Below are 26,230 nucleotides of genomic sequence, written 5' to 3'. Positions count from 1 at the left end.
ACCAAGGAATCACTTTCTGGAAAGTTCAGAACCAGGAGGGTAAGGGAGTCCTGAGAGCTGACAGGTATAAAATCCCACAGGCTGCTCTTGCAGCGCGTTCACTCCCTGAATGCGAAGACCTTTGCCTCAGTACCGCCTTGCCTCAGTCCTGGGGTGGACACCTGGCTGTTGTGTTGTTCTGGGGGGCGAGTCTGGAGTCCAGCTGACCCCCAAAGCCTTCCCTGCACCGTCTGAGTTCTCCTGGGGAAGCAGCAGCAGAACTGGGCCACACTGAGGGATTTTTTAATTTAAGTGTTTCCTTTGAATGCCCTCCTTCCTGTTCCGAGGGCAGGTGGCCGTGCTTCGGATGAACACAAACAGAAATTAGCCTGAGGGTGAGGGGACGGTGGTGGAGTCTGTTGTCACACATTTTGTGAACAGGGAACTGCTTCTTACTTGTAATTTCTGTTAACAAAAATAAACAGGAAATGAAAGAAAACTGCACCATGAGCGAAAATGATCTCAGACATCAAGCGAAGGGGTGATGGAGTTGGTGTCCGTCTCTGAAGGCGGTGGGCCATCGGAGACTGAGATGTTTGTGGTGTCTACTCCAGGGCTGGCAGGCGGGCAGGCAATGTGTTTCTGATATGCCATGGGTCATTTTGATTTAGCTGTAATTTTTAAGGGGACTCGTGTGCTGATCTGCCCCCAATGTCAGTGTCAGGCTCTCAGGAGTGGGGCTGGAGGGGACCGTCAGTGCAGGACTTTTCTTGAACTGCCCAGGGTTTGGGGAAACATGCCAGCCAGGAAGGACCTCTGGCTTCCCAGGCCACCAGTCATGCTTTCTGTTAGTCTTCACGGAGACTGGGAGGTGGTGGCCTTTAGGAGCGGGTTTCGTTCTGCCTAAAAAACACCTGATTGAATGTGCTTATGAACTGGAGTCCCTATTTGGTGGTGTACTGGTTTCCCAGGACCACTGTGACAAAGTGCCACAAATTAGGTGGCTTTAAACAACGGACATTCATTGTCTCACAATTCTTGAAGCCAGAAATCCAAATTCAGGGTGTCCACAGGGCCATGTGCCCTCCAAAGGCTCTAGGGGAAGACGCTTTCTTGTCTCAGTTTCTAGTGGCTCCTGGTGTTCCTTGGCTGGTGGCTGCATCACCCCAGCTCTGCCTGTCTTCATGTCACCTTCTCCTTTGTGTCTGTCTCTCCTTCTACTGTAAGGACATCATTCATCTAGCATTAGAACCCACCCCACGCTGGTGTTACCTCGTGTTGACTAAGTACAACCGTGAAGACCCTATCTCCAAGCAAGGTCACATTCACAGGTACAGGGATTAGGACCTGAACGTATTTTTTTTTTTTTCCTTGATGGTGGTGGAGAGGGAGGTTAAACAATTCAACCCACAATGGGGCACTGTGGCTTCCCCAACTGAAATGTGGCTTCAGGATCTGATGGCTGGCAGGACAAGGTGCCCTCTGGTGGGTGTCAGTATGTGTTACAAAGGTCCTCACATCTGTGTTCATTCAGCACTCTGGCCACATCGCTCAGCCCGGGCCTCATCCAATCTTCTAATCTTGCTCCTTCAGGCCGCTAAGTCAGCCTGCCCACTAGCCACCAGCTGCTAGTCCTTGTTCTACACAAAGAAGGTGACAGGTGCCCTGCCCACTGGCCAGGATGGCATTGAAAGACACTGTCCTAGGAATCTCTAAAGAAACAGAACCCACGATATATATACAGAGAGAGACCCTAGGCAATGCAGATGGTTAACAAGCTTGGCTGCTAACCAAAAGGTTGACTGAGTCTGCCCAGAAACGCCTGATGATTTATTTTGGAAAAACCACCCATTGAAAACCCTATGGCACACAGCTCTGCTTTGACATACTTGGGGTTGCCATGTGTTGGGGTCAACTCAATGGCAACAAGTTCATATTGGGGGGAGGGAGAGAGTGATTACTTCAAGGAATTGACTCACACAGTTGTGGGGGACTGGTTAGTTTAAAATCTGTAGGTCAGGCAAAAGGCCGGAGACTCCTGCAGGCTTGTGTCCCAAAATCCAGAGGTCTGGCAATAGGAAAAACAAGGGAGTAACGGCAAAATGTCTATAGCCTGGAGGCAGAGCATACCATAGGGAAACTCTCTTTTTGCTCTTAAAACCTTCAACTGATTGGCTGAGGCCCACCCGCACTGTGGAGGGTGATCTGCTTTGCTTGAGGCCAACTGATTCGGGCCGTGCAGACGGTTAACTTGCTCGCTGCAAACCAAAAGGTTGGATGTGGGAGCCCACCTAGAAGTGCCTCGAAAGAAAGGTCTGGTGATTTATTTCTCAAAAATCAGCCATTGAAAACCCTCCAGAGCACAGTTCTGCTCTGACACAGTGTCACCATGACTTGAAATCGACTCGATAGCAACTGGTAAGTAAAGTACTTCATAATGACATCTAGCGTTTGACAAAATGCCGGACTCCACAGCCTAGCAAAATTGACACATGAAATTAACCATCACACACAGCATCAGGTCTGTGAGCACTTGAGGTGGGAGGTCCAACTGCCTGCGCAGAGGGTTTGGGGTCTCTTCCCTGAGCCATTGGCGGTGGTTATGTGGTGCCCACTGCATGTCAAGTGCTGAGGTGGCCCTAGGAGGCAGGCAAGGAGCCCAGTGCCTGTCTTTGGAGCTGGCGTCTGGACAGCCAGCAATCGGCACATTTTAACAGTCCAGAGTCATGGGCTGGATTGAGGAAGAGGGGCAGGAGGGAGGGCAGGGCTGCTGGGAGCTCAGGTCCCGCTTCCCAGAGCAGGAAATGCAGAGAGGCAGGGTCCGGTGAGTCCACAGAGCCCCCAGGTGCTGGGCAGGGCAGCCAGCACCGTCTACATGTGGAGTCCATGCCTGGCACCTCGCCTGGGCCAGACACCCCCTTCTCCTCCCAGGTCCCCACCCAGAAGGACTGACCCTCTGGACGCCAGACCCTGACCTCAAAGGACAGAGAAAAAAATAAACACACGGGTCCTGTGACCTTCCTCAGTGGGTCTTGGTTTAGGGCATGTCGGGAACGCCATCACAGAAGGATGGTGCCATGGGGGGCCAGTGGCAGGCAGAGGGGAAAATGTGGTTCTCCCAGGAGTGAGCTTGCCCGAGGGAGACTCTTCCAGAGAACTGTTTGCTTTGCTTCTCCATGTGCCCCTTCCCCAGGCTTTTGCAAGTGGGCAGCTGCTCCATGCCTCCTCACCCCTGGGAAGGTTCGAGGCCAGGCAGAAGCCAACAGTGGTTTCCACAAACCCAAGCCCACTATGGCCAAAGGTCCTGGAGGTAGAGGTGGATCCTGAGGCCTGGGTTGTCACACCAAGAGGCAGACCCCACAGGAAGGCTGCATCACCCCAGCCCAGGCAAAGGGCAGCAGGGCCCAGAGCTGAGAGGGCTTCAGGGGCAGGGCCTGCAGAGTTACATACAGCTGGGGGCTGAGGAGCCGGGGCCTTCTCAGAGCCCTTGGAGATCTCGGAACCCGACTGTGTTCCTGAGAGAATGTGCACAGTGAGTGCTCAGAGGGGAAATTAAGTTTGTTTAATGAAGAAGAAGGAGGAGCCCTTTCTTGCACGCCTGAGTTTGTAGTGAAGCATCAGACCTGCTGTGCAGATTCTCTGAGTTTGGTTTGGGTAATTTTTTGGACGGGCAAGGTTAGGGTTGGAGTCCCTGGGTGGTACCACACTTGGCTGCTAACCGGAAAGTTGGAGATTCAAGTCTATCCCGAGCTGCCTTGGAAGAAAGGCCTGGAGATCCACTTGTGAAAAATCAGTCATTGAAAGCACTATGGAGCACAGTTCTACTCTGACACACATGGGGTCGCCATGAGTTGGAGTCAACTTGACGGCAACAGAAAAAACAACAAAGTTTGGGCAGGGGTAGGAGCGTGTTGCTCCTCCATTGTGAGGTGGGGGACCTGCTTCCATAAATCATTCTTATACTCCAGTCAATTTCTGGGATAAGTGGTCATTGAGAACATGAGGAGGAACCCAGGTCCATACCCTGATGTGGGACACTCAGTAGCTGCCTCTTGCCTCCCCTTCCTCCAGTTCCTTGTAAGGATCTGGTCCGCACACTGCTGTCTCCTCCTCCCCCTCTTGTCTCCTCTGACACCATTCTCTTCACTCATCGAGGTTGGCTTGGGGGCTCAGGTGGCAGATGAAGCATTCAGTGGGACTTTCAGGAACACCTGGAAGGGTCTCTGTACACCAAAGGCTGAGGTCTTGGTTTCCATGACGTTTATCTTTTTTGTCAACAGCTCAGGTAAATGTCTGCCAATCAGACTTGAGGAAGCACAAAGCTGGGAGCAATTGCTGACACCATGCAGGACACACAAAAAGTTCAGATGGACCTCAAAGACGGCAGTGGCAGGCCACGCCAATAGCAGGGTGGACCAGAGATCACTGTGAAGTTCATCTAGTGTTAAATGGTAAATCGCCAGGACCTTGTCTGCAACCATTTCTGAGAAAACCCTGGAAGGGTTACAGTACTCACAAGGTCATTCCGGGCTGACCATGTGACCCAGCTCCTAAAGCAGACCCCACTTTATCCTCACCTGTAGAAATAGCGAGTCCATAGCATGCGAGGTGACGGGGCAGGCACTGTGTCCAGTCTTAGCTGCCAGCTGCTAAAAGGGTTATCCTCACAGTAGAATTTGTCCAAAGAAGAGAGGCCAAGAGGTGGTGCACGTTCCTAAAACTGATCAGTTCACAGCCAAGCAAGTAACTGAGTTAACCAAGCTAACCGTTTGCACCACCCAGGGACTCTTGGCCTAGATCCAGGGGGAAGTAGGCTCTGCCTCATTGTGGGAGGAGCTGCACACAGACAGGTAGAGGAAGAACTGTAGATAGCCATCATTGGAAACATCAGCCTCAGCCAGCTCCAGACTGGGACCAGCCTCATGCTCTCAAAATGGCTGCCAGCTGTGACCAGGCCTGACTTCAGAACCAGATCCCTAGAAACGGGTCAGTCTCTGTAGCTGCTTCATGATGGGGGAAGGAGGGGCAATACAAAGAGAAGCAAACAAACCTGGGTACACAGGGCATGGGGAAGAAGGGAATGGGGCAGAAGCCATTGGACAGAATGTGGACAGTTGCCTTCCAGGCGTGATGAGAGGAACCTTCTTAACCTTGAAATTCCAAGTGAGTTACTTCCCATGGTCTCCCCAACCCCCAGCTCTTTCCCTCCTCTGGATTTGAGTAGAAAGTTTCACAGTTACAGTGATGGCCGGTGGCGGGGGGGATGGCACATGGCCCATGGAGGCTCCATCGGTGTCACTTGGTGGGCCGTTGTGCCTCAGGGAGGTGTTGGCAGAACTCAACTGTGGGCTGCTGGTGTGATGGTTAATTTTATGTGTCAGCTTGGCTAGGCTATGGTTCCTAGTGGTTTGGCCAAACACTACTCTAGTTGCTGTTCCGTAATGTAATCTAAAGGCAATGTAATCACTTTCCGTAACGTAATTTAGTATAAACCAATCAGTTAATTAGGGAGTTTCCTTAGGGTGTGTTCTGCCTCCAGAATATAAGTAGCTATTTTGGAGGAACTTTACTCTGCACTATTCCTGTCTCCAGAATTGGGATGCAAGGCTGCAGGAGTCTTCAGCCTGTCACCTGACCTATGAAAGTAAATCTCTGTAATATACATGTATGCCTCATTGGTACTATTTCTCTAGAAAGCCCTAAGATAGCTGTCTTTCCACAAAATTTGATTCAGAATCATTTACGTCTGGATCTAAGAGAGTGAGATGAGGAGTGGCAAGAGCTAGGTGAGGGCCAGACCGTAGGAGGATGACGGGACCCTAGGAGGGCTTCAGCACATGTGACCTTACTTCCCACTTTCCAAGTGTCCCTGGTGCCCCTGGTAGCAAGTGGGACAGACCTCCTTCCTGAACGGCTCCTGCACAGACACTGATTCCCCAAGGCAGGGGTCACAATCTGGAGTCATTGTGCAGCTCGCCTACCCCCCGGCACCTCACATATAACACTGCTGCATAAATAACGTGGGTTTATTTCATTTACCACCCATCTGTCAGTTTGTCATACAGTGGTGGCTTCTGTCTTGCTGTGATGCTGGAAGCTATGCCACCAGTATTTCAAATACCAGCAGGGTCACCCATGGTGGACAGGTTTCAGTGGAGCTAGCAGGCTGAAGAAAGGCCTGGGGATCTACTTCTACAAAGTAGCCGATGAAAACCTTAGGGATCACAAGAGAATGTTGTCTAATATAGTGCTGGAAGATAAGCCCCTTAGACTTCACCTGTTTTGTCCACTGCTGCAGCCCCAGTGCCTGCAACACACATTTGGCATGCGTTTGGTACTCGGTAAGAAGTATTTATTAAAGGGATGAATGAATACAGTGGGTCGTCGCTTCCATGAAACGCCTCAGGATCCCCAAGCGTGGAGCAGGGTTAGGATCACCGTCCATGTCTCAGCCCTTCAGCACTAGCTAGCGTCTGTGTCCTTATTGGCCAAAGGCACTGTTCCTGGCCCAGCTCCCCCTGGACGTGAGTCCTCACTCTGCCACACGCTAGCCGGTGCCCTTGGGCAATCTATCTCCAACTCCATGGCTATAAGTTATCAGTTGTTGAGTCGACTCTGACTCATGGTGACCCATGTATGTCAGAGTAGACCTGTGCTCCATAGGGTTTTCAATGACTGATTTTCTTGGAATTAGATGGCCAGGCCTTACCTCCTTCCAGACAAGGAAGCTCAAAAAGAACTAGACTTGGACCCCACCAGTCTCTGTAACTAGTGTTGTCACATTCTCCCCATCTGCCCCTCCTTCCAGGCTTCACAGCACACACACACGCACACGCACAAGCGTGAACACATGCATGTGTGTAGACACATGTACACACGTACCCACACATGTGCTTGCTCCCAGGACCTACATGCCATTTAGACTTACATCAAAATGTCATCTCACATATTGAACTCAATTCAGCCTCCACCGGGAGCAGTTCCAAAAGCTTGTTGTTTGAGGAAAGATTTCCTTAAACTCTGGAGCCTGAGATTTCAAAGTATCTATTCCTAAGACAACTTACTGTGTTCACTGCTCCCACTCATCATTAACAAATGGGAACCCAGGAACCCAGAATGTTCTAACCCAATCACGATGGATTAAGTTCTTAGAGAAAGCCTGCTTTAAAACGTGATCACCGTTAAGAGCAATAATTTCCATCTGTGTGAAGCAGCCGCCCAAATACACTGCTCCTACGAACAGAGGGGCTCCTAAGGCATGAACGGCTGCTCAGCGGGAAGAGTTCTGTGCCCAGAGAGGTTAGGCCAGCCCTGGGGGAAGCAGTCACATCTGCAAAGACCCTACTTCCAGACAAGGCCACATTCTGTTTGGGGGACACAATTCAACCCATAACAGTGGATAATGGAGTGGGGAAGGAGCCCTGGCGGTGCTCGGCTGCTAACCAAAAGGTTGACGGTTTAAACCTACCCAGTGGCTCTACAGGAGAAAGACCTAGCGATCTGCTCCTGTAAAGACCACAGCCTACAAAATCCTACGAGGCAGTTCTACTCTGTCCCATGGGGTCACTATGAGTTGGAACCGACTTCGATGGCACCTGAACAACAACAATGGGGTAGGAGGGGAGGGGAAGACAGCAGGGCCTCATGGGCCATTGTCAGGACTCGCTTATACACTGAGCACATTTTCAAAGGACCACCCAGGTGGCTTGGTGGAAGCAGGAGTGCAGGTGGGAAAAGCTCCGGCACCAGGTGAGGTTGACAGAGCAGATGGAAGCACCCAGATCCTAGGAAGCTTTTCCCACAGTGTCTGGGGTCCTTGGCCCTGGCAGTCTGGGAATGTTGAAAGCAGGGGAAGCTGAATATGTCCACCCTGGGGCACTGTATGTGTGGGCCCCCAGGTGGTAGACTCTCATGGGTGTGGTGTCTGAGTTTGTGCAGTCCACATCTCACACATCCATCCATAACGGCCTTGATTCCAGACGGAGCCAGGGTGGGCACAGACAAAACCCTCCTGTGCCTGCTCAACATGTCTTTCCCAAACCTCTGCAGCATTTGTGACTTTGCACCCCTTGGCTGTGGCTTATTGGAGAACAGGAAACCCCACAATTGACCCCACCCCCACCTTGAAGGATCTCCACCAAATGCCAGTGCCTGGCCAGCTCTGGGCTCCTGGGCCCTGAGTATCTTATTGTTGTTAGATGCCGTTGAGCCAACTTCGACCCACAGTGACCTTGTGTACAACAGAATGAAATGCTGCCTGGTCATGTGTCTTCCTCATGGTCGCTGGCAAGTTCATTACTGCAGCTATTGAGCCAATCCATCCCACTGAGGGTCTCCGTCACCCTCACTGGCCCTCTACTTCACCGAACATGATGTTCTCCTCTAATGATTCCTCCTGATGACGTGCCCAAAGCAAGCCAGTTGGACAATGTTGTTGTGATCCATAAGGTTTTCACTGGCTAATTTTTAGAAACAGATCACCAGGCCTTTCTGAAATACCTCATCTTCCCAGCCCCACACCCACAAGCTGATCTAAGTTTACCTTGACCTCCACTTACAATGGTGATGTCCATCTTCTGAGCTCAGACCCTTTCCCTTCCCAGAACACCTAGTCTAGTGATGGCCTTTGTCTTTCACCTGCATCCTTCCCATTGCCCAATTTCTCAAAGCTCTCTCTCAAGCCTAACTTTTCTCACATCTTCCCACCCCAGTCAAACGGGTGCCCCTTTGGCACTCAGCTAAGAGCTCAGTTACGCATTCTCTGGGGCTCAGGACCCACCACCGGCACTGGTGTGGACGAGGCTCCGTTCTTGGTTAAGATTCCCTCTTGTTCCCCACTCTTAGTGGCCTTGCCCCCAGAGGCCTCCACCCTTGGACGTATAAATCTGTCCTGGACCAAGGAAGTGTACTGTGCATCTCTCATTTACCTGGACGGGACAAGGCTGTAGATCAGGCCCCGCTTCTTTTTTTCTCCACTCAAACCTATTTTAAAATCTTGTTTGTAACAGTCACTCTAGGATTTAGCTTCCGTTTAGGATGTAGAAAGCCGGAACACTGCTGCCCCACTAACAGAGAGAAAGCTGGACGGTCTACAAAGCCTTCACTGTTCCTCAATACAACATCAAGTAACAGGAGAAATAAGGACAAATGAAACCTATCAGATACCGGATGTACGGTGTTGTCAGCGGAGACCCACCAACAGAAAGGTGGTGGGAGGAGCAGAACAGGGACAGCTTTAGTATGTTAATATTGTCTGTTACTTGTTGTTTGTATGTTAAATGTTGTTGCAATTTCAAGTTGTGTAATATTTGTGGTAACCACTAAGAAAACACCTAAAAAAAACACTCAGAAGGAAGAAATCAATAAAGCTTATCGCAAAAAAGCAGCTAAAAACAGAATAAAAAGTCAAGGAAGATATAAGGCACTCAGAAAACAATAAACAAAATGAATGACACACTGTGAAAAATGTAACTAATGTCACTGAACAATTTATGCAGAAATTGTCAAATGGGAACCTAATTTGCTGTGTACTTTCACTGAAAACACAGTATTATTTAAAAACAAACAAAAAATCCTAACTGTTCCTGAACTCATCAGATAGCTGAGGTTGCAAGGGAACCAGGTGAACAGAATTCTTCCAAAGAGGGACAAGCCTTCTGTCTTAGTCATCTAGTGTTGCTGTAGCAGAAATATCACAAGTGGATGGCTTTAACAAAGAGAAATTTATTCTCACAATCTAGGAGGCTAGATGTCTGAATTCAGGGTGCCAGCTCCAGGGTAAGGCTTTCTCTCTGCTGGCTCTGGAGGAAGATCCTTATCTCTTTGAGCTTCTGCCACTGAGCCATCTTCATGTGCTGTGTCGTCTATTTTCTCCCACCTCTGCTGGCTTGCTTGTTTAATAATCTTTTGTATCTCAATAGAGATTGACTCAAGATACACCCTCCACTAACCCTGCTTCATTAGCATTTAACAGAGACAATCTGCTCCTCCCAAATGGGATTATAACCACAGGCATAGAGGTTAGGATTTACAACATGTATTTTGGGGGGACACAATCCAATCCATAATGCCCTCCAAGGAGGGGCGTGCAAACTGCTTCACCTTTGGCAGAGCACAGGAGGATGAGCAGTGGCCACAGCATAGGTAAAATGTTCACCAATTATTAGCAGCCTAGTGTGGAAGCCGCGTTCTGGCCCAGCCTCTTTCCATAGGCCTCTCTGGATGCTCATGAGGAAGATGGAGAGCCTCCACAGTGGACCTCCTGTCCGCTCCCCCCCGCCCTCCCGCCCCGCCGCAGGTGAAGATCCACTGCTTCCATGGAAGGGGTAGAAGCAAAAGTCATTTCCCCAGAGGGAGGGGCAGAAAACCTTTCAGAGCCCAGGATCCTGCGCTGATCCCAAGCACACTCCTAACCAAGACCCTACATAGAATTAAGGCATAGTTTGGCTGCAGCAGCAGGGGGTTGGGATGGGCAGAAGCACTGAGAAGGCTTGGCCTCTGAGGTCCGGGAGAACCAGCAACAGCAATCTCCTGCTGGGGAGGAGGTAGGAGCCCAGAGAGAGATGGCTTCATGGCTTCTGTGGCACAAGTGTGCAGGGCCTCCTGAAAGCTGGAGGTGGAGGGATGTGGAGAACTCTCTGACCCATCACAGTAAGCACAAGGTAGCAGCTGCCACGGCTGGAAAAATGGTAAGCCTGTGGTGTGCTGAAAGTAATGACAGCAACAACAGAACTAAACCCAGCTCATCTTTTGAACAGACTGTCTCACCCCCCACACTAATGGCCCATCAGAGGGGTGTGCCCATTTCTGGACACAGATACTATTAACCTTGGTCTCTACTATTCTACACATATCTGGCATTCAATCAAAAACTATGAGACACACAACAAAGAAAAAAACAACCTACTGTCAAGAGATAAAGCAGTCAACAAAACCAGACCCGCATGTCATCTAGTTCATTGTGTCCAAATGCTGCACAGTAATCGAGACCAATGCATCTACCGCATTGCTTATCCATTTCCCTAGTCATGGAAACTTAGGTTGCTTTTGTATCTCCAAGCTATCACAAACAACACTGCAGTGAATATCTTTGTTGCTGTTGTTAGTTGCCGTCGAGTTTGCTCCAACTCACAGCGACCCCATGTACAACAGAACAAAATGTTGCCCAGTCCTGTGCCATCTTCATGATAATTGGTATGTTCGAGTCCATTGTGTCAATCCACCTCATTGAGGGCTTCCCTCATTTTTGCTGACCCTCTGCCAACCACGACGTCCTTTTCTAGTGACTAGTCTTTCCTGATGATGCATACAAGTCCTCACGTGACCCTGTAAAAGAATTTCTCTGGGGTGAGATTTTAGGGCCACAGAGTATAAGAATACTTAATTTCATTAAGTACTATTATATGTACTCCAAAATGGCTGTAGCCTGTAATACTTCAGCAGTATGAGAGTTCCCACTTCTACAAATCTTCAATATCCCCTTTCTAATTTTTGCCTACTGGACAAAATGTGGTTTTAATTTATATATCTCTGTTCATAGTGAAGCTGAGCACCTCTTCATGTGCGTATTGGCCATTTCATTTTCCCTTGGAGTGAACTACCTAGTAATATTGTCGCTTTCCCATTGATTTCCAGTCTTTTTCTTGTTGAAGTGCAGGATTCCCTCCCGCTCCTTAATTCTAAACACTCTTTGTCAGCTTCAGATGTTTCTTAAAAAAGCAAACACTTCTCTCTCTGTTAATAGTCCATGGTGTCCTTCATTGAATAGAAATCCTTAATTTTGATTAGGTCAAATCCACCAATCTTTTGTCCTATGATTTATGCCTTTGGGGTCTTAAAAGAAGGTTGTTCTCACCCCAAGGTAACAACGAGAAGTTCCCCTATCACCTTCTACCAGCTTCAGAGTCATTCCCCCTGTGAGCTTCTCCCCTTACCACTTCTCTGAAATTGCTCTTAGCAAAGCCACGAATTATAGATTTCCTGGTTGCCTGATCCAGTGTCCAATCTTATCTGACCTCTCAGCAGCAATCCTCACGCTCAATTGCTCCCTTTTCCTAGAAACACTCCTTTCTTGGCTTATCTGGTACAGTCCAGTTGAGCATTTTCTCCAACTCCACTGGCTGCTCACCTCTAACAGAACTCTACATATTAGTGGTCCTTGTGGCTCACACCTGAGCCACTTTCTTCCTCCCAAGGCAATCTCACCCATTCTCATGGATTTAATTTATGGTGAGGATGCTCATATTATATCCAGCCTATACCTCTCTCCCGCATAGCATCACAAATTCAGTGTTTACTTGTAATTTTTTTTTCCTTCCAGACACGCTCCCTACTCCCTACGCCACCCCAATCATTCAGTCATCTCCTTATCAGCTAATGAGTTAATGACACACAGTCCACACAGATGCTCAAGCCCATCACCTAAGGGACATCTTTGATTCCACCATTTATCTTAATCCAATCAATCAACAAATCCTGTTAACTCACCTCCAAAGTTTAGCTAAATTCTATCTGCTCCTCTCCACTCCATGGCTACCACTGTATCAGAGGATCCTGCTCACTAGTCATCATAAAGGCACAAAGCTCTTGTAACTCAAATTATGTAAAGTATAATTCTGAGATTTTGCATTAGCATATTAATAGTACTTACCCATTTATAAGGACTAGTATAAGGTAAGGTCAGGGTTCCCAAGTTTTCAGACATCCCAAAATTAAGCATCATTGAGACTCCAGCTTTCACATTTTGTTAAATGGAGTTACCAGTCTAACTTACAAGATAAACGTGAGATGCTTTAATAACTCGCCACTACCCTCAGTACTGTTAGGCTAAAACTGTGTTTCTCATTGTGTACATTTTCCTTAACATACAGAACTCTTAAAATATGGAGGCAGGCTACGTAAGCTTTGATTCCTGCATGAAGGACTAGCCTCTATGGGCTTTGCCCACCTGCCATAAATTAGAAAAATGGACAAACACATGAAGCTTTTCTCAGAATTAAACAAGCAGGAGAGTGGACCCATGCAGGAAGCAGTGAGGGGAGCCCTGCCGCTGCCCAGTGCACTGCTGGAGGCATCGCTAGGCTGCAGCTCAGGGAGGGGGACCCAAGCAGAGTGCACAGCTCACTGAGTTGAGGGGAAAGAGACTGGAGTTCCTGGAGCCTGGGATGCCTCGAATTTGAGTTCCAGAGGGTTCTGGGGAGGCAGAGTCCTATAGAGGGAGGAGCTGGCCAGAGAATAGCTTCAGAGGTTTGCAATGGTGTCCACGTGAGTCTGGCTGAGCGGCTGATCTGTGCAAGCTTGACAGCAAACTCCTCCAGGCTGAGGAAGCTGCACCAAAAAGCAGTAGCCCAAGAATTTCCAGAGTTCACTCAGGGCTGGGAATAGGTCGTGTTCCCACCAGCCAGAGTGGGAGACCTTGTAAGGGACACATGGTAGAGTCCTCAGAAGGATCACACTTACTGGTGGGGTGGCTATATTAAGTCTCAGGATAAAACTGCTCTGCAAAGACTAAGAGAGATCCAATTTACCCACAAGACACTTGACTGTATGCCAGAGTAAATCCAGCACTGTAAAGGAAGGCAACAATGTAAAATCCACAATGTCTAGCTTTCAATCAAAAATTACCAACCATACAAAGAAACACTATGACCCAAAACCAGGAGAAAAAGCAGGCAAAAGAAACAAGCCTGGCTATGGCAGAGATCATGGAAGTAGTAGGCAAAGATCCTAAGACAGGTATCATGAATCTCATAGACTTAAGCATGTAAAGGAAAACACAGCTACAAGGAGGAAAGAAACAGTGGGCTGTGTGCACCGCCAGGGCCTGTTAAAGAAATGATCAGTTAAGTGTATTTGGTACCCTTGTCATCCAAGCTAATGAATGTATCATCCTGGGAGTAATCAGCTGATTCAAGAGGACGGGGGTCAGTAACAATTGTGACTCTAACACACAAGGTGGAAAGAGCTATGGTTTTGAAAACTCGAGTCTACATTAACATATAAGATAAAAAAAAAATAGCACCAACTATTTAGGGCTCCACAACTTATTCTGGACATGGATTGCTGCGTTAAGATAATATGGGGAAAAAAAAATTAAGTTCATATAAAGCAAAATATTTTAAAATGTACCTCATTTTTTTCTAAAAGTCATTTTCTAAAAATGTCTATGTGATTAAGGCCATCAACATCATTAAAATACTCTATATCAAACATACTGGGATAGAAGAATTCCTGATATGATGGCTTTTAAAGAGGAGGCCTGGTAGCACAACGGTTAAGCATCTGGCTGCTAAGGGAAAGGTTGGTGGTTGGAACCCACCAGCCACTCCACAGGAGAAAAGACCTGGCAATTTGTTTCCCTAAAGATTTCAGCCCAGGAAACCCTATGGCGTAGTTCAAATTCACACATACCACAATAAAAACAAAGAGCTGAAGTCTTGAGTTAATTTAAATAATAACATAACAGAGGAAACATTTGTGTTAGACCAAAAACCCCCCTGCCATCAAGTGGATAACACCTTGTAGTGACTCTATAGTACAGAGTAGCAGCTGGTGGATTCGAACTGCCGACCTTTTGGTCAGCAGCCGTAGCTCTTAACCACAATGCCTCCTAAACACTGTTTACATAGGAAATGCTTACTAAATCATTTAATTCAGTAACACTGAGTCCTGAAGAGCTGCGTCAAGACAGTCTGTCTTCCTCACTGCAGAGGCAGGACGTGGGCCAAGGGACCAGTGTGATGAAGGGAAAAGGGGCGCTTTCCGTGACATGACTTATAAAATACAACATCCATAAAGCATGTTTCTATTTTTAATTTGTTTTTTTTTTTTTGCTTTGATAAATCAATTGCTTCACAAAAATCCCTTTTAAAGACAACAATCCAAGAAAAACATATTGTTACAGTATTCACATTTTAAAGATTGTCAGTTTCATTGACCAAATGTAACTAAAGCAAAGGAGGATGGTGGAATTACTGCCGTCACCAACTGCCAGAGACGGCCTTCCGCAGCTCGGGTAGATCACCTTACCGGGACCTTGGAGTTCATTTCAAAGGGAAAAGTGCTCTGATGCACAAGAAACAGATCATTCAACAGGCAACACGGAAATTATTCACCCAACCCTTAGGTATCATGTTTTAGCAACATTGCTTTGCAATCTGTGAGCCTGCTGGCTTCGTACTTTACTTTGCCAACTGGATAAATATTTAAATTGATTTTACTATCTGGAATCAACAAATCGAAAGCTGAGTTAGTCCACTGGCTGGAGCTTGTCTAGCCAGTCTAGTGATCTGCTCCACCACTGAGCAGAAGAAAAAATAGCAACATGCTTAATATGGGTCTCAAGACACATTCAAAAGGATCCTTCATAAGGAAAGAATTTAATAAGAACAAAGCTGGGATTTAATTTGACGATTTAAAAATGCGAGCCCAATGGGAATGTACTTTCACAAATTCTCTTGACGGTCTGAGGACTGGAAAATCAGCGTCTTTAAGGTGCAAGCCTGGCAGCAAGCATGCCAGGAATGGTTTCGTGAATCAAAAAGGGCTTGCCAGGGAGAGCTTACTTAAAGCACCTAGTTCTCCACTGGGGGAGGTTACAGGAACCTCGGGCTTCGTCCACCGTGACTTCTCTACATGATCTTTCTCCTAGTCCTCTGAATTTAGCAAGTAAGAACTGATGGCGCCAGGAGGCTGCCGTCAGCTGTCCCCAGCACACGCCTGTCATTCAGCAGGGGGCCAGAACGTGCACACAGCACAGGCCTCACTGCCGCCGGCGCCGCAGGGCGCCCTGGGGAACAGCAGTCTGCGAACATGATTCCTGGTGGGGGAGGTGAGTGGCCTGTACATGGGTGCCAGTCCAGTCACGTTTTCACTCATCCAAACAAGTGGGCAGGGCAGTGAAAAGGGGACAGAGGGAGCAAGGAAGGAAGGGAGGGCGGGCTGGCACCCACAGCTGCTAGTTATAAGAAGCCTAACAAAGTGGAATTTAAGTTAAAATGAAACATCACCTTTTAGACTTGTGTAGGCCCGACTTAAAACAGTAAAAACATTATAAATAAGGAATGCAATGGCTGGTTAAAAATGTTATTCTTCCCCCAAAGAGTTAGAGCCAAGTATCTCTTGTAGTTAAAGCTCCTGAAATTTTTAAAAACAACTTTCTATGTATTTCTTGCCCCATCTAAGTTATCTAAGAAGTAATGTCCTATGACTAATTTTAATTAATATGTCTTTTGGGGAAAAAAAAAATCATTTCCGGAAAAAAATCTGCGCTAGCCCAAAATACTCCTTCCATGTAAACTTGGTCCAATAGTCAGTTACTATTGCTGAATCTCAAGAACTCATGACCTTCCAACCATAAAACCATCATTTATAAACAAACTGAAGTTGGGGCATTCCACTTAAGATTCCAGAAGGAAATTCTCTGTGAAACAAGGCGGCCTGTTTATTTTCTCGCAGAGAGAAGCTCCACTCCCCAGTAAACAAACAGAAGCAAGCCAAGGAAAACAAAACCCAGCACTCTTTTGATTTGTCTTGCTCTGGTGGAGCAGTGGTTAAGTGCTCAGCCGCCGACCATGAGGTCAGTGGTTCGAACTCACCAGCCACTCCGCGGGAGAAAGACGCAGCAGCCCGCTTCTGTCAAGGTGACAGCCTTGGAAACCCTGTAGGGCAGTTCAGCTCTGTCCTACAGGGTCAGTAGGAGGTGAAACCGACTTGACGGCAGCGGGTTTCCTTTGGTTTTGTTACCAGGAAAACATGGCTGTGAGATTACTCCAAATCCCGCATGGTCGTGTCAGAGCAGGGGACCCTGGAAATTCCAAAGCAAAAAACGCAAGGAAATAGTGACATCAAGGCCAGCAGCATGTGTGCGTGAGCCCACAGTGGAGGGGCATCTTCGTCACCCCGTCCAGCAGAGGGGCATCTTCGTCACCCCGTTGTCACAGCTCAATTCATCCCTGTCACTTCCTGGGTGTCTGTGATTGTGTGACAGTTTGGACATTTGTTACTTACACCAGCTCTGAGTAGAGGACATTTCCTGTTACTGATTATAAACATTCTACGCGTAACGTATGATTGACTTAAAAACTCTCAAACCACACGCAGTTAAAGATGACCATTAACTGTGGTCAGATTTAAATTAGACTGAAAGCGTATGAATGGTAAGAGCTTTGAACTGATTACTGGCTGCCATTTTCACTTACCTTACCTGCAGTCCTATTAGCAAATACCTTCAGAAATGTGATTACATCAAGTGAAAGATGCAGTCTGAGCGCTGCGTACAAACCGAAATTGGGAGAGACCGCAACTGCACCGAAGAGCGGTTTCTTTTCTGGCAGTAAATGTACGTCACTGCCAGGGAGAGCGGAGAACCGTGGAATGCTAGCTAACTTTAGGCAGGTCCATCAAATTTGGTCCAAATTGAAGTACTACACGTGTATTGTTTCTTCTCTAGAAATTTCATCCTCAGTATAGTCATAATCCAATTCAAAGCGAATTTATAAAAATAGCTTTTTTTATCCAATAATTCCAGCAAGGTAAAAATAGGCGTTTCTTTTCATATATACCAAAGGAAACAGGCTCAGTGAATGCGAGAGAAATTAAACTTAGGCCGACCACCACGCGTTCACTGCGCGCTCAGGCGCTGCTGGTTGCTGGGTCGCCACCCACCTCGCTGGCCGTTCAGGTGCAGGGGCTTCTTTCACACAGGTGGGCACACAGGTCAGCACACGGCCCGGGCCAGGCTGCGCAGCTTAGGACGTGGCGGCACTTCCTTAATCTACGGGCCCGGGGTGTCTCATTCACCGCGTTCCTAGCGTTAAACCTTTAAAGAATTTTCTTAAAATTAAACACACACACGCACCCGCACTCACACACACACGTTTGAAAGAAGTCGCTGAACCAGCAAAGACGCTCTTTAAGCTTACTATGAAATACAAAAGTGCACTCTTCTATATCTACATATAAAACATATTAGAAATAAAACTTGTGTAAAACGTTTGCTGTGCAAACTATAAAAAGTCAGGCAAGTCTGCTCCTTGTCCTGGCTGCCGTGTGCCCCCCCGCCCCCGCCGGCCCTACTGCAGGGAGTCGCTGTTCTCCAAGACCAGGCCACTGATGTGAGTGGTGCTGAGCTCGCCCCCATCGTCCTCCGCGCTGTCCACAGACTCGTCCTCGCTCTGGCCCGCCATCATGACCTGCTGCACCGCCAGGGTGGCCCCGTCCGAGGACAGGGACTGCAGGCTGTCCACGTTCATGTTCACGGGCGTGGTGATCGTGACAACGGCTCCTGGTAGAATATAGGATGGCATCACTGGCACACATACTCGCAGAGAAAAACGTGACGTGACTGCCCTGGTGCTGTCTGCTTACCTGAGCTATCACCAAGGATGCTCAACAGGCATTTAAGAAACTAGCTCTAGAATTTGCCTCAGACCAAGCTCAGCCCATGGAAATAAGGTCTAGGTCTGACACTGTCTTTATTTTATTGTGCTTTAAGTGAAAGTTTACAGCTCAAGTTAGTTTCTCATACAAAAATTTATACACACATTGTTATGTGACCCTAGTTGCTCTCCCTATAACGTGACAGCACACTTCTCATTTCCACCCCTGGTTTCCCGTGTCCATTCACCCAGCTCCTATCCCTTTCTGCCTTCTCATCTTGCCTCAGCACAGGAGCTGCCCATTTAGTCTCATGCATCTACTTGAGCTAAGAAGCACTCTCTTCGTGAGTATCATTTTATGTCTTATAGTCCACTCTAATCTTCGTCTGAAGAGTGGGCTTTGGGAATGATTTCAGTTCTGGGGGCCATGTCTTCCTGGGTCCTTCCAGTCTCAGTCAGACCATCAAGTCTGGTCTTTTTACTAGATTTTGAGTTCTGCACCCCACTTTTCTCCTATTCTGTCAGGGACTCTCTGTTGTGTTCCCTGTCAGGGCCATCATTGGTGGTAACCAGGCACCATCTAGTTCTTCTGGTCTCAGGCTGATGGAGTCTCTGGTTTAAGTGGCCCTTTCTGTCTCTTGGACTAATATTTTCCTTGTGTCTTTGGTGTCCTTCATTCTCCTTTGCTCCAGGTGGGTTGGGACCAATTGATGTATCTTAGATGGTCACTTGCTAGCTTTTAAGACAGCAGCCTCCACACAACCAAAATGGGATATAGAACATTTTCTTATTAAACATTATTATGCCAATTGACCTAGATGTCCCCCGAAACCATGGTCCCCAGGTCCCTGCCCTTGCTACTCTGTCCCTCAAAATGTTTGGTTGTATTCAGGAAACTTCTTAGCTTTTAGTTTAGTTCAATTGTGCTGGCTTCCCCTGTATTGTGTGTTGTCCTTCCTTTCACCTAAAATAATTCTTTTCTGCTAACTAGTTAGTGAATACACCTCTCCCTCCCTCCCCGCCTTTGTAACCATCAAAGAATATTTTCTTCTGTGTTTAAACCTTTTCTTGAGTTCTTATAATAGCGGTCTTAAACAATATGTCTTCTTTTGAGACTAATTTCACTCAGCATAATGCCTTCCATATTCATCTATGTTATGAGATGTTTCATGGATTCATTTTTGTTCTTTATCATTGCACAGTATTCCACTGTGTAAATACACCATAATGCATTTATCCATCCACCTGCTGATGGGCAGGCACCTAGGTTGCTTCCATCTGTTTGCTGTTGTGAACAGTGCTGCAATGAACATGGGTGTGCATATATCTATTCATGTGAGGGCTCTGATTCCTCTAGGATATATTCCAAGGAGTGGGATTGCTGGATCATATGTATGGTACTTCTATTTCTACCTTTTTAAGGACACGCCAAATTGATTTCCAAAGTGATTGTACCATTTTACATTCCCACCAGCAATGAACACTGTCTTTTTATACAAAAAATGTGTTCCTTCTACATTCGTTTGCCAATCAAAATCCCTCCCTCCCTCCCCCTGCCCCCCTCCCAGTGTATTTGTAAGTGTTCTATACTAATCTTTTTACATTGACATGTAAAAAAAACTGGCATAGTGGCACTTATGAAAATACCTTTTGGGGGAGGGTGTGGTTGGCAAACAAACGTAGAAGCCTTCAAGGAGGACAAAGGAAAGCAGTGCACACAGGAGAAAGACACACAGGGTGATGAGAGAGGGGACACTGGGAGCAGAAAGGGGACAATGAAGGAGTAAGGAGGACAGAGTCAGACAGGACAAGGGTTAAAACCTTGGAACGTGCCAATTCCCGTCTTGCCCCTGGTCTGACTTTGGACAAAGGGTTTCTCATGCCAATTTTGACCACAAGACCCCATGCTGTCAGTTTTCAGTCAAGTACCAGGAGCGTCTCAGCAATGCTGCTCTATCGGTCACTGATGGAGGGGCTGCCTGAATCCCCCCACCTTTCTTTAGGGAGGAGACGGATGCCAGCTAGATGCACTGAAAAAAGCTCCACACATGCAAGACTGATTCAGAAACGTTTCCCATAAGACCAAAAAGAGGACCATCAACATTCTCAACCAGCAGGGAGGCCAAAGAAGTGGATGCAGCCTTGGGGCTGGGGCTCTGCTCAGCAGAGGGAGGGCATCGCACCCCACCAGATGGCTACGTCTCTTTGCACGTCACTGTCACGAGAATCTTAGGCTGAACTCTGTCCATAAGCTCCTTAATAAAGCTAAATCTCATCAACCTAGCTTTTTCTGCCTCTGATGTCCACTGCAAGAATCCTGGAACCAACCTCTGTATGTAAGTTCCCTAATAAAGCCTTGTCTAATCAATCTGACTTTTTCTGCCTCTTTTTTCAGAATCTAAACTGTACTCCTTGCAGCCAGTCCTGCAGCTGGTACAGTGGGCGTGACAGAGGGGTGCCTGCCAGGGAGAGCAGAGACGCCTGGAGCTATCAGAGGTGTGAGGGGGACCCAGGTGATACTGATCTTGGGAATGGCATCAACCAGGCAGGGTCAAAACTTCTGTAGTGTTCTCAACTAAATGCATAAGTAGAAAATATAGGGGGAAAGATAGCGGTATCAGGAAAGGCTAAATCAATAATTATAACACTTGTGAAAAGATCAAATTCTTATATTAGCTCAATGGCCTCATGATTTGAGTTAAAAATTTACTAAAGTTGTTACCAAAAAACACACCCCAATTAAATGACAGATTAAGAATCTTGGTTAAAAATAAAAGATGAAAAAAAAAAGGTACGCCAGGAAATGCTGACATAGAGAAGTGAGGTGCCATCGAGTTGGTTCTGACTCATAGTGACCTCGTGTACCACAGAACGAAACACTGCCCAGTCCTGTGCCATCCTTACAATCGTTGTTAAAACGCTTGAGCCCACTGAAGCAGGTGAGAAATAACAACCTCAGAGAAAAGGCAACTCCAGATGACAAGCACTAAAAGGGGCAAAGATGGAAATTTTATGCCAATACGGTCACAAATCTTTATGCACTTCACAATAAAATCTCTAAATACAGAAGGTAAAACTGGAAAAACACAGATATGTGCCACTACAATGGGAGGAAATGACACACGTCTGAGAAATGGGTCACGGATTAAAGAAATGAGGATTTAGCGAGGCTCCTGACAGAAACAGGCCACGGTACTCGGGAGCAGAACATGTGGTCTTCTAAAACGTACGTGCAACCTGCACAAAATGTACTACAAGTTGCAGAATTTTAGCAAATTCTAAAAAATGAAAATCATATGGGCTATAATGCAATAAAATCAGAAATTAAAAAAACCCATTGTCATAGCAACACTATAAGACAGAGAAAAATTGCACCATAGGGTTTCCAAGAGTGGCTGGTGGATTTGAACTGCCAACCTTTTGGTTAGCAGCCAAGCTCTTAACCACTGCACCACCACAGCTCCAGAAATTAATAAAAGGATAGTTAAACGAAAACTAAACAAACTAAATCATCCCTCTGTCACCAAAAAACACACGTCTACTTGGAAATTTTAAAATGTTCTTCCAGGCCTGCAAAAAATGGAAACAATGTATAACAGCAGAAGACTAAAAAGTAACTAACTCTCCATGAACAGAGCACAAATTAAATATGCTTTTAACAATGGGAACACTATGCAGCTATTAAGCGCAATATGGTAGGCAGATCTGCACGTTAGTTTGTGAAAGCCTTCACTGCATACTAACATGATGAAAGGAGACACTGTCATATGCTACTATTTGGGTAAATTTTTGAGAGAGCTCTGCCGAGAATTTCACTGGAAGGACATTCTAGAAACTGGCAGCAATAACTAGAAGTCAGGATTTACATTTCACTAGTTATTCTTGTTTGAAATTCTTTCCCCAGTCAATAGGCATTGCCTTTTCCAAGAGAGAAAAAATAACGCCTTTCTAAATAATTGGATTAAAAGAGAAAACAAACACTGAGAATATAATTTATTTAAACATGGACACGAGACTATTACATCTCAAAACCCAAATGAAGAGGCCAAAGTAGTATTTGAGAAAACTTAGCTCATGCAGGGAGATTAAATGAAACAAGATGACTGGGACTCACAGCCCACCGTGAGCCAGGCCCATCCTCCCGTCACAGCCAGCACCTCCCCGGAAAGGTCTCCGCCAAGTGTAGGGGGGATCAGGACTGACCAGCACGCGCTGGAAGGACGCTGCCTGCGGCGGGAGGGAGGCATCCCAGAGCATCAGAGAGAGCTGTCTGGTGCTCACAATGAGATGGGAAAACTCAAAACTCACAAGCCTTTGGGGGAGGACTCAGGAAGTCTCACCTCGGCTATGGGGAAGCATCCATTCCCGAGGGAGCACTGCAGCCCAACACATCATAAAAGCAAGACCCGAAACGATCAGATGGTTTCTGAGTAACTTACCTGCATCCCAGAACAAAGATCAAGACACGGGAATACAAAAATAGCCAGCACCCAACCAGGTCAACCCCCAGTGTCTGGGACAGAACCAAGGTTTAACCGGGCATAGAAAGAGGCAGGAAAGCACACCCCATGCTGAAGACGAAAAGATCAGTCAACTGAAACCTATCCAGAAGCGACAGAAGCAGCAGCAAAGGACAGAAGACAGTTATTACAACCAAATCCTATCTGTTCAAAAACTTATGGAGACTTAAAGATATAAGAAAGACCCAAATGGAATTTCTAGCGATGAAAACTACAATGGCTGAGATGAAAAACAGACTGGATGGGTTAAGAGAGTAAACACTGAAGGAGGAAAGGCTAGTGAAGCGGAAAGAACAGCAACAAAAACTATCCACGATCAAACGGACAGAAAAGAATCTTAAAAAATGAGAGAAGACCAGTGAACTGTGTGAAAACTTTCTGGAAGGCGGGGGCGGGGGGAGGGGAGTGTCAGAAAATGTTTCACCCTTGTGCGCTTCCACCACGTGATGGGATGTATCCCTTCTCACCTGTGCGCTTTCACTACGTGATGTGACGTGCCCCTCTCACCGTGTGCTTCCACCACGTGACATGACGTGTCCCCTCTCACCATGTGCTTCTACCACGTGACGTGATGTGTCCCCTCTCACCCTTGTGTGCTTTCACCACGTGACGGGACATGTCCCCTCTCATCTGTGCTCTTTCACTACGTGATGTGACATGTCCCCTCTCACCGTGTGCTTTCACCATGTGACAGGCTGTGTCCCCTCTCACCCTTGTCTGCTTTCACTACGTGACAGGATGTGTCCCCCTCACCCGTGTGCTTTCACTATGTGACAGGACATGTCCCCTTTCACTCATGTGCTTTCACTACATGGTGTTATGTGTCTCCCTTCCCTGTGTGCTTTCATTACATGACAGGACATGTCCCATCTCACCCATGTGCCTTCACTACGTGATGTTATGTGTCCCCCCACCCTGTGCTTTCACTACGTGACGGGGCGTGTCCCCTCTCACCCGTGTGCTTTTACTACTTGATGGGACGTGTCCCCTTGCACCCTCATGCTTTCACTACGTGACGGGACGTGTCCCCTTTCCCCATGTGCTTTCACTACGTGACGTGACTCCTGAAACTGGGTCTCAGCCCTGTGCGTCCTAGCCCGTACCTTCTGACATGGTGAGCTCACTCGGTGGTGCCTGGGCAACTCCTGACGCAATGGAGTCAGGCCAGAACCTCTGGACTGGTCTGTTCTGAGCAGTTTTTTTCTTTGTTTTTGGAGTTTCTGAACAGCTGGAATCCAACATTGGCTGAAGAATCCGTCGTCTAGCATTGATGAACCTGAGCACCGACAAGGAAAACTTTACATTAAAGTGGCCTTTTACATGGCCCGCCGCAGGATCACAAATACATACCAGAAACAAGCTTAATAAACCATACTAAAAACAATAAGGGTAACTCCAATTCTCCAGCATGAGCATTTCTGAGTAAAGACAAGCATATAATCTAAATGTCCAGAAAAACAAGGCCGTGTTGTTTTTAAAATAATTCATTTAAATAAGGACCAACTCTTCCATGGTACCTTTTTTTTAAACCTCAACTGATTTATTCCATGACTGTGAATTTCTTAGAAGCTTCTAAGGAGAAAAACATCCAAATAGAAAAACTGTATGTAGTCTCATCAGGTCTGACTGAGTATTTTTTAAGTGGCATTTCTCTGAAAAGCACTACCAGGGTACACCCAAGCCTGCCACAGCAATGTCTGATGGCTACCTCCAGGTGGGGGTTCGCCCCAAAGCAGGGATCTGAGTTAAGAGTTTCACCTTCTCAAAAACCTATTCCAAAATGATTAGCTGGCTCTTGGACACCCAAGTTGTTAGTTAGTCAACTGCCACAGATACCTGGCTAGCAGCAGGTGTACTTGTGCACCTGGCAGTAATAAGATCCTTCACTGGTTGTAGCTGTTTTCAAGGACTAGAAACTCACTTCTGTGATATGAACCCATATACAAAGACAGCAGGGAAAAGGACAAGATACTGGCTTAGGCTGGACGTAGTTCTGTATAAACATAAATGCAGATAATAACCTTACAGCACGTTGAGAGAAGACTGCTTTCTTCAGCTTCCATCCCTCCCTGAGTCACCAGCTGCCGCCTCTGACTATGAGGACGTGAAGGACAGGGGAGGCAACAAGGGAGGCCCAAATGTTCCTGCAGCTACAGAGCACCAGAGAAAGTTCTAGACCTGCACACTCACTGTGCCCACTTGATCCACACCAGAAGGCTACTTTGCTATACAGGTGAACTCTGATGGAAGGAAAAACAACAGTCACCCCATAAAAGCTCCAGTCAAATCAAACCTGTTCATATGCATACATTATTCCTAACCCAGTGAAGAAAGAGCTTTACCAACCCAGCTTAAGACGTTATTGCTATGTTCTTTGTTCAGTAGTACTAGTGGTAAGCCAGCTAACTGCTTGCTAGCTGACCACATGCCAAAACTATCAAAAGCTGGGTCTTAGTGGAACACTGAGTAGCCATGTTTATGGTACAGTGGAAATAAAAGTGTTGCTTTAGACTCAGTTCTACTCTAGGTTTGGTCACAGGTGGACAACTTCTCCATCCTTAGTGCCCTCCTCAGCAAAGTGAAGATCCAGAACCAGGACCAAGTCAACTCTAAGGCTGCTCAACTTTCAAGTTCAAAGATTCAAGAACATCTAAGATTTTAGTAGGATGCACTCTCATAATATAAACGAACTAAACTGATGTCACGATGCTTCATGTAGTGTAAACATTTGGTCCCTGGAGCGCAGGTCTGCAGTGGAGAACAGACTCTGGATGAAAAAAGTCACAGTGCCTCCATCTTCTGCCAGTGAGAGTCTGGAAGGCGAGTCCCACTGCTGGTTTCAGTATCTGTGTCTTTTTCCCTCGTTCAAGCTGCTACTAGCAAAGGCACAGCTCATGATGGTGGGTTCGGTCTCATTTCAAGATGTAATTTTTGTGAATATAAAAGGAAAGAAGGCCACAAAGGATAAAAGTTGCTGCAAATATTAATTAAAAGATTTTAGAATTTTGTAATTAAAATAAAGGAATGTCACTAAATTGTTAGTAATTTTAAAAGTTAACATATCTTCTAGATGAGACAGTTCTGTTAACACAACAAAGATGTCATAAAGGAGGAAAGGTAAAGACAATGCTGAACAGTGGCATCAGAACGACCAAAGACATCCCTCTGTATCTTCATTCAACCCCCCAAGCAGTCCATCAATCATGATTCTGACTAAACCAAAACATGAAGTGTCAGCATAAGACCACACGAAAACATCCAAGGACATGCTCAATATATCACCAGTATTTTTATCATACCACAATAGACTGGAAACCTGTACATGTTTGTTAATACTCTATTTAAAGATTTCAC

The 26,230-nt window shown here is 46.7% G+C and overlaps 1 protein-coding gene across 7 annotated transcripts in view; it reads right to left on the bottom strand.

Moving 5' to 3' along the window:
• Window positions 1–10,303: 10,303 nt before the first annotated feature.
• PKNOX1 (PBX/knotted 1 homeobox 1) overlaps window positions 10,304–26,230 on the bottom strand; it is an 80,156-nt gene continuing 64,229 nt past the window's right edge. For 5 of the 7 annotated variants that reach the window (XM_064279508.1, XM_064279509.1, XM_064279510.1 and 2 more), the window contains 2 exons: window positions 23,980–24,152; window positions 14,786–18,262 (listed from right to left, as the gene is read on the bottom strand). In XM_064279508.1, coding sequence (XP_064135578.1) covers window positions 18,051–18,262; window positions 23,980–24,152 — 385 coding nt within the window. In that variant the 3' untranslated portion in view covers window positions 14,786–18,050. Of the gene's footprint in view, window positions 11,305–14,785; window positions 18,263–23,979; window positions 24,153–26,230 lie in introns of those variants that run through there. The other 2 variants (XR_010321071.1, XR_010321072.1) reach the window with 2 other exon arrangements.

The sequence above is a fragment of the Loxodonta africana genome, chromosome 2 (assembly GCF_030014295.1).
Source record: "Loxodonta africana isolate mLoxAfr1 chromosome 2, mLoxAfr1.hap2, whole genome shotgun sequence".
Taxonomy (NCBI): domain Eukaryota; kingdom Metazoa; phylum Chordata; class Mammalia; order Proboscidea; family Elephantidae; genus Loxodonta; species Loxodonta africana.
The sequence above is the reverse complement of the archived record's forward strand: the minus strand, read 5'-3'. Positions and strand labels throughout refer to the sequence as shown.